The sequence below is a fragment of the Trachypithecus francoisi genome, unplaced genomic scaffold, assembly GCF_009764315.1.
Source record: "Trachypithecus francoisi isolate TF-2019V2 unplaced genomic scaffold, Tfra_2.0 Lachesis_group5, whole genome shotgun sequence".
Classification (NCBI taxonomy): Eukaryota; Metazoa; Chordata; class Mammalia; order Primates; family Cercopithecidae; genus Trachypithecus; species Trachypithecus francoisi.
This window is the reverse complement of record NW_022681470.1, coordinates 140,337,573-140,355,251: the sequence shown is the minus strand read 5'-3', so window position 1 is coordinate 140,355,251 and position 17,679 is coordinate 140,337,573. Positions and strand designations below refer to the sequence as shown.

The 17,679-nt window shown below is 46.8% G+C and overlaps 1 protein-coding gene across 4 annotated transcripts; it reads right to left on the bottom strand.

Annotated features, from left to right (window-relative positions):
• ZNF426 (zinc finger protein 426) lies at positions 1-14,589 on the bottom strand. 4 transcript variants are annotated; one of them, XM_033195367.1, is made up of 8 exons: positions 13,939-14,589; positions 11,867-12,015; positions 11,014-11,179; positions 10,848-10,939; positions 9,281-9,407; positions 8,003-8,083; positions 4,698-4,780; positions 1-2,720 (listed from the first exon to the last, which is right to left on the bottom strand). In XM_033195367.1, the coding sequence occupies exons 5-8, from the start codon at positions 9,312-9,314 to the stop codon at positions 1,473-1,475; spliced, it is 1,446 nt and encodes a 481-aa protein (XP_033051258.1). In that variant the 5' UTR covers positions 9,315-9,407; positions 10,848-10,939; positions 11,014-11,179; positions 11,867-12,015; positions 13,939-14,589; the 3' UTR covers positions 1-1,472. The 4 variants fall into 4 exon arrangements, with proteins under 4 accessions (XP_033051258.1, XP_033051256.1, XP_033051257.1 ...); XM_033195365.1 differs by lacking the exon at positions 11,014-11,179 and having other exon boundaries at positions 13,939-14,025; positions 14,252-14,588; XM_033195366.1 differs by lacking the exon at positions 11,014-11,179 and having other exon boundaries at positions 13,939-14,022; positions 14,252-14,588.
• Positions 14,590-17,679: the final 3,090 nt, after the last annotated feature.

The following is a 17,679-nucleotide window of genomic DNA, read 5'->3' as shown; positions in this document are numbered from 1 at the left end:
TAGAAGTGAAGAAAAATAACAATGTTTATTTTTCTAATTCTTAATTGATCTAACAGGTAACTTCTGAAAAACAGCTACAATGTATTAGATTACATATGCTAATTTTGTGTGTGTGTATATGCATATAAGTGAAATACAGTAATGAAGGAAGGTCTGAGAGGGAGGATTTAGGATTATTTTGATAGTATAAAGTACTAACACTACTCAAGAAACAATACAGTATTATGAGAATTCAGGTAAATATTATGGCATGTTAAATATTTAAAGGATATACCACATTCCTTACCTTCCCAGGGTTCTGAGGTAATTTTAGATGTGTAAAAAAAAATTTCTGTGGATTTAATGTAAGGCTTCCTACATGCATTACAGGTAGAAGGCTTCTCTCCAGCTTGACTTCTTACACCTTCTAGAAGGTAGAAAACATTAACGTAAGCTTTTCCACAATCCTAATGGGGTTTCGGTCCACTCCAAGTTCCAATATGGTGTATTGGGTCACATTCCTTACTTTCACAGTAAAAGAAACTTTCTTTCCTTTTTTCCCCTCTATTTTCATACGGTCTATATCCAGACAACTTGCATGTGAATATTAAAATACAGTGAACATTCACAGGCTTTTTCATGTGCCTTACATTCATACAATTTCTCTCCTACGTAATTCCTCCTGTATGTAGAAAGGACTGAAGACTCAATGAAGGCTTTCCCATGTCTTACATTCATATAGTTTCTCTCCAGCATGGCTTTGCATGTGAATATTAAGGCTTTTGGACAATCTATAAATGTTTTTGCTTATTGCTTACTGTATTCACTTGCTAGAGCCGCCACAACAAAACACCACAGACTGGGTGGCTCACACAAGAGAAGTTTATTTGCTCGAAGTTCTGGAAGCCCAAGATGAAGGTGCCAGCAGGGCTGGTGGCCTTGATAGAAGGATCTGTCCTGGCTCTCTGGCTTGCAGATGGCTATCATCTCATGACTTCACATCATCTTCTCTATTTGTCATCCCAGTTGTGGCTTTCTCTTCTTATAGGAACACCAGTCAGATTGGATTAGGGATGTACCCTAACAGACTCAATTTAAGCAAATCTTTTTTTTTTTTTTTTTTTGAGATGGAGTCTCACTCTGTCGCCCAGGCTGGAGTGCAGTGGCACGATCTCTGCTCACTGCAACCTCTGCTTCCTGGGTTCAAGCGATTCTCTTGCCTCAGCCTCCCAAGTAGCTGGGATTACAGGGACCCACCACCATGCCTGGCTAAATTTCTTGTATTTTTAGTAGAGCCAGGGTTTCGCCAGATTGGCCTCAAACTCCTGACCTCAAGTGATCCGCCCACCTCAGCCTCCCAAAGTGCTGGCATTACAGGAATTAAGTAATTTTCGTAGACTTTCTTCTCTCCAGAGGGAGTTCATTCATGTCTTTGAAGTGAACTGGAACAAATGAGAGCTTTCCCACATGTATTACATGGACAGAGTTTCTCACTAGTGAATTTGTTCATGTCTTCGAAGTGATCGGGGATGACTGTAAGCTTTCCCGCACTGCTGACATTTATAGGGTTTCTCTTCTGTGTGAGTTTTTTCATGAATTCGAAAGGAACTGGAACACGTGAAGGCTTTCCCACACTCCTTACATTCATAGGGCTTCTCTCCAGTGTGAGTCCTTCCATGTATCTGAAATGAACTGGAATGGCTGAAGGCCTTTCCACACTGTTTACACTCATAGGGTTTTTCTCCAGTGTGGATCCGCATGTGAATTTTAAGGTGGGTGGAATAGTTAAAAGCCTTCCCACATTCCTTACAGGTGTATGGTTTCTGGGCACTGTGTGTTCGCATGTGATTATTAAGACATGAGGGATACCCAAATACTTTCCCGCATATCTTACACTCACAGGCCTTCTCTTCAGTGTGAGTTCTCAAATGCCCACTAAGATTTGAGGAAACTGCAAAGGCTTTCCCACATTCAACACATACAAACGGTTTCTCTCCAGTGTGAGTTCTTATATGTTGAATAAGGCGTGAGGATGTAAGGAAGGATTTCCCACATTCCTTACATTCGTAGGGCTTGTCTCCACTGTGAGATCGTACATGCATACTAAGGCCCGAGTACTGAGTGAAGGCTTTCCCACATTCCTTACATACATAGGGTTTCTCTCCAGTGTGAGTTCTTCCGTGTATCTGAAATGAATTGGAATAATTGAAGGCTTTCCCACATTCCTTACATTCATATGGTTTCTCCCCAGTGTGAGTTCGCATGTGAATACTGAGGTAGGCTGGGTACCTATAGCCTTTTCCACATTCCTTACATTTGTAGGGCTTTTTTGCATTGAGGGTTTCTATAAGCACAGAAAGGCTTGTGGAGTTAATAAAACCTGGCCCATAATCCCTCCATTCATAGAGTTTTTCTCCATTGTGAGTTCTCATATGTGCCTGAAGGTATGACTCGTTAATGAAGGATTTTCCACAGTGACTACATCCAAATGACTTTTCTTGTGTGCTAGTTCTCTGGTATACAATATTTGGTGTCAGACTGAAGATTTTTTCACTCTGATTAAACTTCTCACCCGTAGAGGTTTTCTCATGCAGAGTAAGGAAATCTTTTCCATACCGATTACAGTTATGAGTGTTGCCTGTACTTTGAGTTCTCAAGTGCGTCTTAAGGCATGAGTGTTCACTGAAGACTTCTCCACACTGCTCACAGTCACAGAGCTCCCCTCCGTTGTGTTTTCCTTCCTGATGAAGGGATGATGATGATTTAAGGATTTTTCTCAAACATATTAACAGACGTACCCATCTGAAGCTACAAACGTTATAATGGTGATTATAATTGATGCCATTTTTATCACTCGCATTCAGGTCCTGCCCTGTAGATTTATTTTAAGTGGTACAACTTAACTCTTATTCTAGAATGTTGTGCCATCTACTTTAATCTTGGCTAGGTGTGGTGGCTCACGCCTGTAATCCCAGCACTCTGGGAGCCCAAGTTGGGGCAGATCACCTGAGGTCAGGAGTTCAAGACCAGTTTGGCCAACATGGTGAAACCCTGTCTCTACTAAAAATACAAAAATTAGCCGGGTGCGGTGGCTCAAGCCTGTAATCCCAGCACTTTGGGAGGCCGAGACGGGCGGATCACGAGGTCAGGAGATCGAGACCATCCTGGCGAACACGGTGAAACCCCGTCTCTACTAAAAATACAAAAAACTAGCCGGGCGAGGTGGCGGCACCTGTAGTCCCAGCTACCCGGGAGGCTGAGGCAGGAGAATGGCGTGAAGCCGGGAGGCAGAGCTTGCAGTGAGCTGAGATCCGGCCACTGCACTCCAGCCTGGGTGACAGAGTGAGACTCCGTCTCAAAAAAAAAAAAAAAAAAAATTAGCTGGGCTTGGTGGTACATGCCTGTAATCCCAGCTACTTGGGAGGCTGAGCACAAGAATCGCTTGAACCTGGAGGCGGAGGTTGCAGTGAGCCAAGATCGTGCCACTGCACTCCAGCCTGGGCAACAAAGTGAGACGCCATCTCAAGATAATAATAATAATAATAAAAACATATTTCTGTAGAATTCCAAGAAATTGTTTTTGAAATTCAGTGTCTACATGGGTGCAGTAGCTCACATTTGTAATCTCAGCATTTTGTGAGGCAAAGGTGGGTGGATCGTTTGAACCTAGGAGTTAGAGACCAGCCTGGGCAACATGGCAAAACTCCATCTCTACAAAAAATATCAAAAAATTAGCTGAGTTGGGTGCGGTGGCTCACGCCTGTAATCCCAGCACTTTGGGAGGCCAAGGCGGGCGGATCACAAGGTCAGGAGATCGAGACCATCCTGGTTAACACGGCAAAACCCCATCTCTACTAAAAATACAAAAAAATGAGACAGGCGTGGTGGCGGGCGCCTGTAGTCCCAGCTACTCAGGAGGCTGAGGCAGAAGAATGGCACAAACTCAGGAGACGAGTTTGCAGTGAGCCGAGATTGTGCCACTGCACTCCAGCCTGGGTGACAAAGCAAGACTGTCTCAAAAAAAAAAATTAGCTGGGCATGGCGGTGCATTCCTGTAGTCCCAACCACGTAGGAGGCTGAGGTGGGAGGATCACTTGAGCCAAGAAGTCAAGGCTTCAGTGAGCCATGTTTGTGCCACTGCACTCCAGCCTGGGTGACACAGTAAGACCTTGTCTTGACAAAAAAAACCAAAAGCAATTCATAATCTAAGCCAGATGTGGTGGCTCATGCCTGTAATTCCAGCGCTTCTGTAAACTGAGGTGGAGGATCACTTGAGCACAGGAGTTCGAGACTAGCCTGGGCAACACAGCAAGACCCTGTCTCCACAAAAATTTTAAAGAATTAGCTGGGTGTGGTGGGGCATGCCTATAGTCCCAGCTACTAAGGGAGGCTGAGGTAGGAGGATCGCTTGAGCCCAGGAGGTCAAGACTATACTGAGCCATGATTGCACCACTGCACTCCAGCCTGGGTGACAGAGCAATACTTCTTTTCAAAAAAACACCAAAACAAAACTCAATGCCTAGTTACATATGTGGGAATGTGTAAAAGCTCTGAAGAAACAAGTTTCACAATACATTTGGAGCATCCCCAGATTCTTCGCTCCCTCTTGTGTGTATGCAACTTCTCTCAAATATCTCTTACTTTTGCTGACTTCCCATAATAGAATTCCTGATTTTCTCTGAGAGTGGAAGATAAAAAATATCCCTTGCAAATCTTACCAATTGTATCCCGATGGATGTCTGACCCATCAAAAAGTCCTGCTGAAGTGTAGACCATTGGGTTTCAAGCTCCATTTCCCATCCTGAAACAAAACAGACAAAGAAAAGGACTCAGGCTTGACACGGTGGTTCACGCCTGTAATCCCAGCATTTTGGGAGGCTGAGGCAGGTGGATCACTTGAGGTCAGGAGTTTGAGACCAGCCTGGCCAACATGGCGAAACCCCATCTCTACTAAAAATACAGAAGTTAGCTGGGCGTGGTGGTGAGCACCTGTAATCCCAGCTACTCGTGGGGCTGAGGCTGAAGAATCTCCTGAATCCGGGAGGCAGAGGTTGCAAGGAGCTGAGATCACACCACTGCACTCCAGCCTTGGCAAGAGAGTGAACCACAACAAGAATAAATGAAAGGATTTGAAGAAAGAAATGGAAAGAGTTGAAAACAATATGACTCATTTCTATTTGTTTCAAATTAAACATGGCAAGAAAAAGCAGAAAGACATTTAGGGATCTCGGCTACATTAAAAATTTAGCTTTGGCCGGGCGCGGTGGCTCAAGCCTGTAATCCCAGCACTTTGGGAGGCCGAGACGGGCGGATCACGAGGTCAGGAGATCGAGACCATCCTGGCTAACACGGTGAAACCCCGTCTCTACTAAAAAATACAAAAAAAAAAAAAAAAACTAGCCGGGCGAGGTGGCGGGCGCCTGTAGTCCCAGCTACTCCGGAGGCTGAGGCAGGAGAATGGCGTGAACCCGGGAGGCGGAGCTTGCAGTGAGCTGAGATCTGGCCACTGCACTCCAGCCTGGGCAGCAGAGCGAGACTCCGTCTCAAAAAAAAAAAAAAAAAAAAAAAAAAAAAAATTTGGTTTTGATGTCAATGATCCAAAGGGAGTAAACTGACCAAGACAAGGACATGGGGTAAAACTTTTCAATCGTTTGTTACAAATTGATGCTATGGGCCGGGCGCGGTGGCTCAAGCCTGTAATCCCAGCACTTTGGGAGGCCGAGACGGGCGGATCACGAGGTCAGGAGATCGAGACCATCCTGGCTTACACGGTGAAACCCCGTCTCTACTAAAAAATACAAAAAACTAGCCGGGCGAGGTGGCGGGCGCCTGTAGTCCCAGCTACTCCGGAGGCTGAGGCAGGAGAATGGCGTAAACCGGGAGGCGGAGCTTGCAGTGAGCTGAGATCCGGCCACTGCACTCCAGCCCGGGCGAAAGAGCAAGACTCCGTCTCAAAAAAAAAAAAAAAAAAAAAAAAAAAACAAATTGATGCTATGAAAATTAAAACTGATAGTGAATACAGAGTATCAGGAAATGAAAGTAGGAAATTTCTGAAAAAAGAGCATATATCTAAACAATTAAAGAAATGTTCTGGCCGGGCGCGGTGGCTCAAGCCTGTAATCCCAGCACTTTGGGAGGCCGAGATGGGTGGATCACGAGGTCAGGAGATCGAGACCATCCTGGCTAACACGGTGAAACCCCGTCTCTACTAAAAAATACAAAAAAAAAAAAAAAAACTAGCCGGGCGAGGTGGCGGGCGCCTGTAGTCCAGCTACTCCGGAGGCTGAGGCAGGAGAATGGCGTGAACCCGGGAGGCGGAGCTTGCAGTGAGCTGAGATCTGGCCACTGCACTCCAGCCTGGGCAGCAGAGCGAGACTCCGTCTCAAAAAAAAAAAAAAAAAAAAAAAAAAAAAAATTTGGTTTTGATGTCAATGATCCAAAGGGAGTAAACTGACCAAGACAAGGACATGGGGTAAAACTTTTCAATCGTTTGTTACAAATTGATGCTATGGGCCGGGCGCGGTGGCTCAAGCCTGTAATCCCAGCACTTTGGGAGGCCGAGACGGGCGGATCACGAGGTCAGGAGATCGAGACCATCCTGGCTTACACGGTGAAACCCCGTCTCTACTAAAAAATACAAAAAACTAGCCGGGCGAGGTGGCGGGCGCCTGTAGTCCCAGCTACTCCGGAGGCTGAGGCAGGAGAATGGCGTAAACCCGGAGGCGGAGCTTGCAGTGAGCTGAGATCCGGCCACTGCACTCCAGCCCGGGCGAAAGAGCAAGACTCCGTCTCAAAAAAAAAAAAAAAAAAAAAAAAAAAAACAAATTGATGCTATGAAAATTAAAACTGATAGTGAATAGAGAGTATCAGGAAATGAAAGTAGGAAATTTCTGAAAAAAGAGCATATATCTAAACAATTAAAGAAATGTTCTGGCCGGGCGCGGTGGCTCAAGCCTGTAATCCCAGCACTTTGGGAGGCCGAGATGGGTGGATCACGAGGTCAGGAGATCGAGACCATCCTGGCTAACACGGTGAAACCCCGTCTCTACTAAAAAATACAAAAAATTAGCCGGGCGAGATGGCGGGCGCCTGTAGTCCCAGGTACTCGGGAGGCTGAGGCAGGAGAATGGCGTAAACCCGGGAGGCGGAGCTTGCAGTGAGCTGAGATCGCGCCACTGCACTCCTGCCTGGGCGACAGAGCCAGACTCCGTCTCAAAAAAAAAAAAAAAAAAGAAATGTTCTAAGACCCCAGGTGGATGCCTGAATCATGGCTTAGTTCTGAACCCTGCACACACTGTGATTCTTCGATCCGGTAACTGAGATGACCACTACGTGACTGACAGGTGGGGTACACAGCATAGATACACTGGACAAATGCATGATTCACATCCCAGGCAGGATGACGTAAGATTTCATCATGCTACTGAGAACGATGAGAAATTTCAAACTTATGAATTGTTTTGTTTATTTCTGGAATTTTTTTTTTTTTGCGGGGTGGGGGTCAGTGGCCAGGGTCTCACTCTGTCACCTAGGCTGGAGTACAGTGGTGCAATCACATCTCACCACAGCCTTGACCTCCCAGTCTCAATTAATCCTCACAGCTCAGTCTCCTGAGTTGCTGGGACAGCAGGTGCATCCCACCACCCTTGGCTAATTTTTGTATTTTTTGTGGAAACAAGGTTCTCGGTATGTTGTCCAGGCTGGTCTTGAACTCCTGTGCTCAACGATTTCACCCACCTAGGCCTCTCAGTGTGTGGGGATTATAGGCGTGGGCCACCATGCCTAGCCAAGTTTTCCATTTAATATTTTTGGACCATGGTTGAATGCAGATAACTGAAACCGTGAAAAATGAAATCACAGACAAGGGGGGACTGTTCTGTAAGTAAAAGCGTGTGGGAAGTTAAATATTTCCTAATTGTATCTAAACCTGCATGGAGAAAGTACATGTTAAAAAGTTTCCTAATTATGCTTCCAAACGGACTGAACTTCTCATCAACCAGAGTTGTTCTTCATGAACACTCACCTTGGAGAACTCCTCCCCGAACTGTCCTTGACTCTTCTTGTTCCAACCAAGAGATCAGACTGGGTTTGATGATCTGACCTCCTGAGCACAGAGAAATACATTAATGGAAGAGGCTCATACAAGAGATTACAAACCTTTCTATGATTCAGGAACTACAGACCTAATGAAAGTGATGAAGCTATTTCAAAAGGGCTAAAAATGCAAATAACAACTCTTAACTGTGCCCCAAACAGTCTGGTTACTTCTGTCCCCTAAATCCGAAATTCAGGCTTATGTACACATTTAAAAAGCACTAAGACTTTTGATCAAACACAAAATAATGGCCAGGTATGGTGGCTCATGCCTGTAATCCCAGCACTTTGGGAGGCTGAGGTAGGAGGATCACTTGAGTCAGGAGTTCGAGACCAGCCTGGCCAACATGATGAAACCGTCTCTCTTCTAAAAATACAGAAAAAAAAAAAAGAAAACTAGCCAGGTGTGGTGGCGCATGCCGGTAATCCCAGCTGTTCCCAGCTGTTCGGGAGGCTGAGGCATAAGAATTGCTTACACCCAGGAGGCAGAGGCTGCAGTGAGCCGAGATCATGCCAATGCACTCCAGCCTGCGTGACAGAGTGAAACTGTCTCAAAACAACAAGAACAACAACAACAAATACGAAATAAGGAAGTATAACAAAGATCTTCGTTCTTCTGGGGAAACAAATACCCCAGTGTTTTTGAAAACATTATTGTGCATCAGAGTCATCCAGAGAACTTTTTTTTTTTTTTGAGATGGAGTCTCGCTCTGTTGCCCAGGCTGGAGTGCAATGGCCGGATCTCAGCTCACTACAAGCTCCGCCTCCCGGGTTCACGCCATTCTCCTGCCTCAGCCTCCCGAGTAGCTGGGACTACAGGCGCCCGCCACCTCGCTCGGCTAGTTTTTTGTATTTTTTAGTAAAGACGGGGTTTCACCGTGTTAGCCAGGATGGTCTCGATCTCCTGACCTTGTGATCCGCCCGTCTTGGCCTCCCAAAGTGCTGGGATTAAGAGAACTTTTCAAATACAGATGATTGGACTCCAACTCCAGGTTTCTGGGTGCAGAAGGAAAATGTACATTTCTAACAGGCAGATGGTGTTGCTATTAATCTTGGACCACATTTTGAGAACGGTCACAGTAGATTAAAATCTATTTAGGACAGGGACTATGTCTCTATTATTTCTCTTTGTATTCGGAGTTGACATTGCCAATGCTGCAAAACAGTAAGTACATATCAGTTCCATAGGAGGCTGCAAGGATCTTACCCACTGTGGCCAGGTTCTTGTAGTTCTCCAGCATCACGTCACTGTAGAGGCTTCTCTGAGTTGGGTCCAATAAAGTCCACTCCTCCTGGGTGAAGTCCACAGCCACATCGTCGAAGGTCACTGAATCCTAAAGCATCACACACAACACTGGTTGGAGCCAAGTAACAAGTCCATCAGCGTTTACTGGAGAATGAGGAAGGGGGACCCAATGCCTATGCAGGATTCCAAGGGCTGCAATGGCCAGCCCCAGGGTATAGGGTCCTAGAAACTCCTCACTCCCTAAACATACTCACTGTCATCTCCTCCACTCATAGCTCATTAATGACACTCCTTGAATATGAATTTATCTCCCCACAGCCAGACTAGGAAGATCTTTTTTTTTTTTTTTTTTTTTTTTCCTGAAATGGAGTCTCACCCTGTCACCCAGGCTGGAGTACAGTGGTGCGATCTCAGCTCACTGCAACCTCCGCCTCCCGGGTTCAAGCAATTCTCCTGCCTCAGCCTCCCAAGTAGCTGAAATTACAGGCACGTGCCACCATTTCCAGCTAATTTTTTGTATTTTTAGTAGACATGGGGGTTCCACCATACTGGCTAGGCTAGTCTCGAACTCCTGACCTCACGATCTGCCCCCTTTGGCCTCCCAAAGTGCTGGGATTACAGGCATGAGCCACCGTGCCTGGCCGAGATCTCATCTTATTTCCATCTATTTGAGCACATTGCTCAGCACGTTCCAGACATCTGATCGATGCTGATAAACAACTTGAGGAAAGGACACTTTATTTTTTTTTATTTTTTTGAGACAGAGTCTCGCTCTGTTGTCCAGGCTAGAGTGCAGTGATGCAATCACAGCTCACTGCAGCCTCAACTTCCAGGGCTCAAGTGATCCTCCCACTTAAGCCTCTCAAGTAGCTGGGAGTCCAGTCATGCACCACTTTGCCCATCTAATTTTTAAATTTTTTGTAGAGACGGGGTCTCACTATGTTGCTCAGGCTGGTCTTGAATTCCTATACGCAAGCAATCTGCCCGCTTCAGCCTCCTAAAGTACTGGGATTATGAGTGTAAGCCACCATGCCCAGCCTGGGATGATTTCCAAGTTAACACCTTCCTATATGGGAGGCCTCATTCTTTGGGGAAATTCAAATGGGGATTCAGTCCTTGAGTGACTCTTTATTTGCTATCAGAAGCGTGGAGACGCCGGGCGCGGTGGCTCACTCCTATAATCCCAGCACTTTGGGAGGCTGAGGCGGGCGGATCACAAGGTCAAGAGATCGAGACCATGGTGAAACCCCGTCTCTACTCAAAATACAAAAAATTAGCCGGGTGTGGTGGCGGGCGCCTGTAGTCCCAGCTACTTGGGAGGCTGAGGCAGGAGAATGGCGTGAACCTGGGAGGCGGAGCTTGCAGTGAGCCGAGATCGTGCCACTGCACTCCAGCCTGGGCAAAAGAGCAAGACTCTGTCTCCAAAAACAAAACAAAGAAGCTTGGAGACAAGTCTGTCTAGAGGGAAATGTGTCTACCTGGTGGATGCAAGTATGTCACTACGTATAAGGATACAGCTGCTTTTTACCTGATAACAATCTGTTAGGCAGTCAGACACTATCCTTCCTGCTGGTGTCTTTTCTTCATGAAGGCAAACTGGGTTCCCAGAAAGATAATGTCCTGTAAGAAAATGAAAAGCATGAGAACTCCAGGCTGACCATAATCCCCACATCCACCTACCTACAGGTCATTACCTCCTAGTATGAAATTCCCATATATTCCTGCAAAATCAGGAAAATACACGAGGCCAGTTGCAGTGGCTCACATCTGTAATCCTAGTGCTCTGGGAGGTTGAGGTGGGAGGACTGCTTGAGGTGAGGAGTTTGAGATCAGCCTGGGCAACACAGTGAGACTCCGTATCTACAAAAAAATTTTACAACGAGCCCGGCATGGTAATGCACACCTGCAGTCTCACCTCCCTGGGGAGGCTGAGCCAGGAAGATTGCTAAGCCTAGGAGTTCAAGACCACCCTGGGCAACAGAGTGAACATAGACCCCCTCATCTCTACAAAAATAATTTTTTAATCAGTCAGGCACGGTGGCATGTGCCTGTAGTCCCAGGTACTTGGGAGGCGGAGGTGGGAGGACTGCTTGAGCCCGGGAGTTTGAGGCTGTGGTGAACTATGAACACACCACTGCACTCCAGCCTGCGCAAAAGAGTGAGACTTTGTATCAGAAAAAAAAAAAAGAAAGACAGAAAACACACACATACAACCTACTGCCATACAATGCCAGAGCAGTCCTAAAGGTGACGATGAGCTGTGCTGCCCGTCAGGAAAAGTACAATGGTGTCACTTCACCCATAAGAAAACATACACCCAGAGCATGTGACTCTAGCATGCTGATTAAAATTCATGAAGGAGATTATGCAGTACTGTTTCCAAAACTCATAGCCAGGCAAGGGCTAACTCACAAAAGAGCACGTTCCGGCCCCCCTCAGCACCTCCCAAACGAATCAGCAACATGACCAGGAGCCCAAACCACTAGACCCTATATTGTGCAGACAGAACCTAGGGCAGGATATCCAAAAAAGAGCAACAGGGCTTACCATGGGACAAATCAACAGCTGCCATCCTGTGAGATGAGAATGTGCCAGAAGCCTCCTTTCATTGATGCCAACATCACTTCAGAACACCTCATTAATCTAAATGGACAGTGGCAATCTCCATTCCTCTTTAAACAGGGTTACTGGGATTCCTGTTGGTATTAATCAATAATCAACAAGCAGTACTTCATCATCAGTCATCAAAACATATACATTGGCTGGGGCAGTAGCTCATGCCTGTAATCCCAGCATTTTGGGAGGCTAGGGTGGGAGGACTGCTTCAGCCCAGAAGTTTGACACCAGCCTTGACAACACAGCAAGACCCTAACTCTAAAGAAATAAAAATAAAAATAAGTAAAAAAAAAAAAAAAAAAAAAAAAAAATTGAAGCGGTAAACCAGAACCTGAATGCAAGTACAAGTTTTGCACGCACACATTAAAAAAAAAAACAAAAAACCTCACAATACACATAAGTATTGGGTAGCCTCAACAGGGCCTTGATTGGAAACACTCAAATCAAACAAACCTGCATTCCCAGGTCACACTGTCAGAGAGGCAACGCCAAACCGCTCTGTGCCTAACACTGGTCTGTTATATGGGTCTTCAAAGAGAAGACCTTTCCATAGTATTTATCTGGTTAATTTTTTTCCACCAAAGTTTGGTTTTACTTGGCCAGGCAGGGTGGCTCACGCCTGTAACCCTAGCACTTTGGGAGGCCGAGGCCAGCGGACCATGAGGTCAGGAGTTCAAAACCAGCCTGACCAACACAGTGAAACCCTGTTTCTACTAAAAATACAAAAATTAGCCGGGCATGGTGGTGTGCACCTGTAATCCCAGCTACTTAGGAGGCTTAGGCAGGAGAATCGCTCAAACCTGGGAAGTGGAAGTTGCAGTAAGCCGAGATTGCGCCACTGCACGCCAGCCTAGGTGGGTGACAGAGCAAGACTCTGTCTCAAAAAAAAAAACAAAATTAATGACAATCATTAAACATGAAACAGCCGCTCAAACAATGACCTACAGAATGAGAGTCAAATAATGATAAACAGTGAACGTTCCACAGTTCATTATCCATGAACCAAATTCACAAAAACTCTACAGGCCTCATTCTACCAATAAGACTAAAACCCTAAAGTCACAAAAACCACAGTTCTGGACTCCTGGTACGGATCACACCTACTCCCAGGGGTCTCAAACTGGGGGTCCTAGGGCTAAGCCCACAAACATTCAGTTTAGTGGCATCTGTATAGAATATTTTACTTTCTTTTTTTTCTTGGAGAGATGGAGTCTTGCTGTGTTGCCCAGGCTGGTCTTAAACGCCTGGGCTCAAGAGATCTTCCTGCCTCGGCCTCTCAAAGCGCTGGGATCACAGGTGTGAGCCACTGTACACAGGCAACTTTTTTTTTTTTTCATTGATATATAATCAATGTAGCTTAAAATACACACATCCTTTGTTTTTTTGTTTTTTTTTTTTTTGAAACAGAGTCTCACTCTGTCACCCAGGCTGGAGTGCAGTGGCATGATCTCGGCTCACTGCAACCTCCGCCTCCTGGGTTCAAGTGATTCTCCTGCCTTAAGCCTCCCAAGTAGCTGGGATTACAAGATCCCACCACCACACCCAGCTAACTTTTTTTTTTTTTTTTTTGGATTTTTAGTAGAGACGGGATTTCACCATCTTGGCCAGCCTGGTTTCGAACTCCTTAATCCAACCACCCAGTTAACTGTAAATTTGATGATTGTGATACTAAAATAATAAAGCCTTCATCCTTTTCTTCTGGAGGTCTGATTGTGAAGCTCTCTTGGGATGTACGGGCCTAGGAACTCCATTCGAAGAGAATAAGTTATTATTTTTAGTATTCTTTAGCACAAAGACTTGGCGGTCTACAAACGTTAGTATTCATATACACAAACATGCACACCCTATAAACCTACTAAGTATTTTTATCTTTCGTCATGAAAGTAATAGTCAAAAATAAAATACAACGCACAAAGATGAAATCAAACTTACAGATGAAATATTCGTTTGCATAAGAAAAGACAGAAAAGGCCCCCTAGAACCAACTTTCACCCAGTGCTTACCGAACTCAGAAATCTCCAGGTCCCTAAACCGGAAGGACCCTGGGGACGGAGCCAACGTGGATGCAAAAGGCGGAAATTATTTTCCTGCTGGAAAAAAATTCACAAACGCCGCTTTGGAGGCCTTTGGAGAGGTGAGCACACATGAAAACACCCTGCGGACACCGCAACTAGATGCCCGACTCCTCCCGGGGAGCGACGGTCCGAGCGGACGCTAGCGGCCCCTACGGACGCGAGAGGAGTGGGCCAGGCCTCTCTAAGGTCCTGGCCAAACCCGTCCTTTACCCCCAAACCACTTCATCTCCGCGGAACTCACCAACGACAGAGAGGCCCTAACTCTGAAAGGCAAAAAGACTCCCGGGCGCTCACATCTGACGTCACAGAATGAAGGGCGCCCCGCTGACGTCATTTCAGCTCTCCGCCACGGGCCGGGCGGGGTTTTGGTACTAGAGTTTCTGCCATGTAAGACCTTCTCGAGGCAGAAAAATTCTAGTTTTCTTCTGCTTGGCTGCGGAGGACGTTAGGGTGGGCTCAGCGCGGGGGCTGCCGGCAGAAGTGGGCCCAGAGGACAAAGTCGAGGTTAGAGCCAGGCCTGTGGGCCGGGCTACAGCAAGTGGCGGGGCCCACTCTCCCGGGCGGCGAGGAAGGTGGGGCCAGGCCCAGAAGAAAAGGTTGAAGTTACAGCCAGGCCTGCGGGCGAGGCCACAGGGGGGCGGGCCGTAGGGGAAGTAGCCAATGTGTTATGCATCTAGAAAATACATAACTATGTATTTTGCTATGTTACTATTTCAACATTTGATGTAAAAAACATTTTCTATGCAGCCAAAAGAATTTTCTTTTTCTTTTTCTTTTTTTTTTTTTTTTGAGACAAAGTCTCACTTTGTCACCAAGGCTGGAGTTCAGTGGAGCCATCTCAGCTCACTGCAAGCTCCGCCTCCCGGGTTTATGCCATTCTCCTGCCTCAGCCTCCTGAGTAGCTGGGACTACAGGCGCCCGCCACCTCGCCCGGCTAGTTTTTTGCATTTTTTTTTAGTAGAGAGGGGGTTTCACTGTGTTAGCCAGGATGGTCTCGATCTCCTGACCTCGTGATCCGCCCGTCTCGGCCTCCCAAAGTGCTGGGATTACAGGCTTGAGCCACCGCGCCCGGCCTAAGAATTGTTTTTAAAAATAATTTGGCCGGGCGCGGTGGCTCAAGCCTGTAATCCCAGCACTTTGGGAGGCCGAGACGGGCGGATCGCGAGGTCAGGAGATCGAGACCATCCTGGCTAACACGGCGAAACCCCGTGTCTACTAAAAAATTGAAAAAACTAGCCGGGCGAGTTGGCGGGCGCCTGTAGTCCCAGCTACTCGGGAGGCTGAGGCAGGAGAATGGCGTAAATCCGGGAGGCGCTACTCGGGAGGCTGAGGCAGGAGAATGGCGTAAATCCGGGAGGCGGAGCTTGCAGTGAGCTGAGATCCGGCCACTGCACTCCAGCCTGGGCGACTGCGAGACTCCCTCTCAAAAAAAAATAAATAAATAAATAAATAAAAATAATAATAATTTCTGGGTTTTTTGCCTTGCTTTAAAACGTCTTTGCTTTCTTTTTCTTTTTCTTTTTCTTTTTTTTTTTTTTTGAGACAAAGTCTCACTTTGTCACCAAGGCTGGAGTTCAGTGGAGCCATCTCAGCTCACTGCAACCTCTGCCTCTCAGGTTCAAGCGATTCTCCTCCTCAGCCTCCCAAGTAGCTGGGATTACAGGCACGTCCCACCACACCCTGCTAATTTTTGTATTTTTAGTAGAGACAGGGTTTTGCCGTGCTGGCCAGGTTGGTCTTGAACTCCTTGTCAGGCTTCTGGGCCCAAGCTAAGCCATCATAACCCCTGTGACCTGCACGTATACATCCAGATGGCCAGGAGCAACTGAAGAACCATAAAAGAAGTGAAACAGTCAGTTCCTGCCTTAACTGATGATGTTCCACCATTGTGATTTGTTCCTGCCCCACCCCAACTGATCTCTTGACCTTGTGACTTTCTTCTCCTGGGCAATAAGTCTCAGGAGTTCCCCACCCAGCACCTTGTGACCCCTGCCTCTGCCTGCAAAAAATAACCACCTTTAACTGTAACTTTCCATTACCTACCTAAATCCTGTAAAACTGCCCCACCCCATCTCCCTTTGCTGACTCCTTTCTCAGACTCAGCCCACTTACACCAAAGTGAATAAACAGCCTTGTTGCTCACACAAAGCCTGTGGTGATCTCTACACACAGATGCGTGTAACATTTGGTTCCAAAACCCAGGACAGGGGACTCCCTCAGGAGACTGGCCCCCATCCTCACCCTCACTCTGTGAGGAGCTCCACCTACAACCTCGGATCCTCAGATCCTCAGACCAGCCCAAGGAACATCTCACCAATTTCAAATTGGGTAAGCAGTCTTTCCACTCTCTTCTCCAGCCTCTCTCACTACCCTTCAATCTCCCTGTCCTTCCAATTCTAGCTATTTTTCCTCTCTAGGAGAGACAAAGGAGACACATTTTATCTGTGGACCCAAAACTGTGGCACCAATCACAGACTCAGGAAGACAGTCTTTCCTTGGTGGCTAATCACTGTGGGGATGCCTGCCTGATTATTCACTTACATTCCATTGGTGTCTGATCACGCCCAGGACTCCTGCCTTGGTCATTCACCCACATTCCCTTGGTGGCAAGTCAATTGCAGGGATGCCTGCTTTGGCTGCTCACCCCCACCCCACTGCCTCCTCCGTGTCTCCACCTTTGTCTTTAAACTTATCTCCTTCACTATGGGCAACTTCCACCCTCCATTCCCCATTCTTCTCCCTTAGCCTGTGTTCTCAAGAACGTAAAACCTATTCAACTCACACCAGACCTAAAACCGAAACAATTTGTTTTCTTCTGCAACACTGCTTGGCCCCAATGCAAACTTGACAATGGTTCTAAATGGCCAGAAAACAGCACTTTTGATTTCTCCATCCTACAAGATCTAGATAATGTTTGTCATAAAATGGGCAAATGGTCTGAGGTGCCTAACGTCCAGACATTCTTTACACATCGGTCCCTCCCTAGTCTCTGCTCCCAGTGCGACTCATCCTAAATCTTTCTTCTTTCTTTCCTCTCTGAGTCCTTTGAATCCTCCTTTTCTGCGGACCCATCTGACCTCTCCCCTCCTCCCCAGGCTGCTCCTCGCCAAGCTGAGCCAGGTCCCAATTCTTCCTCAGCCTCTGCTCCCCTCCTCACACCTGGTCCGGCTTACAGTTTTGTTCTGTGACTAGCCTTCCCCCATCTGCCCAACAATTTCCTCTTGGAGAGGTGGCTGGAGCTGAAGGCATAGTCAAGGTTAATGTTCCTTTTTCTTCTTCCAACCTCTCCCAAATCAGTTAGCATTTAGGCTCTTTTTCATCAAATATAAAAACCTAGTCCAGCCGGGCGCGGTGGCTCAAGCCTGTAATCCCAGCACTTTGGGAGGCCGAGACGGGCGGATCACGAGGTCAGGAGATCGAGACCATCCTGGCTAACACGGTGAAACCCCGTCTCTACTAAAAATACAAAAACTAGCCGGGCGAGGTGGCGGGCGCCTGTAGTCCCAGCTACTCAGGAGGCTGAGGCAGGAGAATGGCGTAAACCTGGGAGACAGAGCTTGCAGTGAGCTGAGATCCGGCCACTGCACTCCAGTCCGGGCGACAGAGCGAGACTCCGCCTCAAAAAAAAAAAAAAAAAAAAAAAAAAACCTAGTCCAGTTCATGGCCTGT

Coding starts and splice junctions, on each gene's coding strand:
- ZNF426 (XM_033195364.1), bottom strand. CDS start 11,891: ATGGCAGCTGTTGATTTGTCCCATG. Junction 10,940..11,866: donor AGCTGTTGATTTGTCCCATG/GTAAGCCCTGTT, acceptor ATTTTCTTACAG/GACATTATCTTTCTGGGAAC. Junction 4,781..8,002: donor TCGGGGAGGAGTTCTCCAAG/GTGAGTGTTCAT, acceptor GTTTTGTTTCAG/GATGGGAAATGGAGCTTGAA.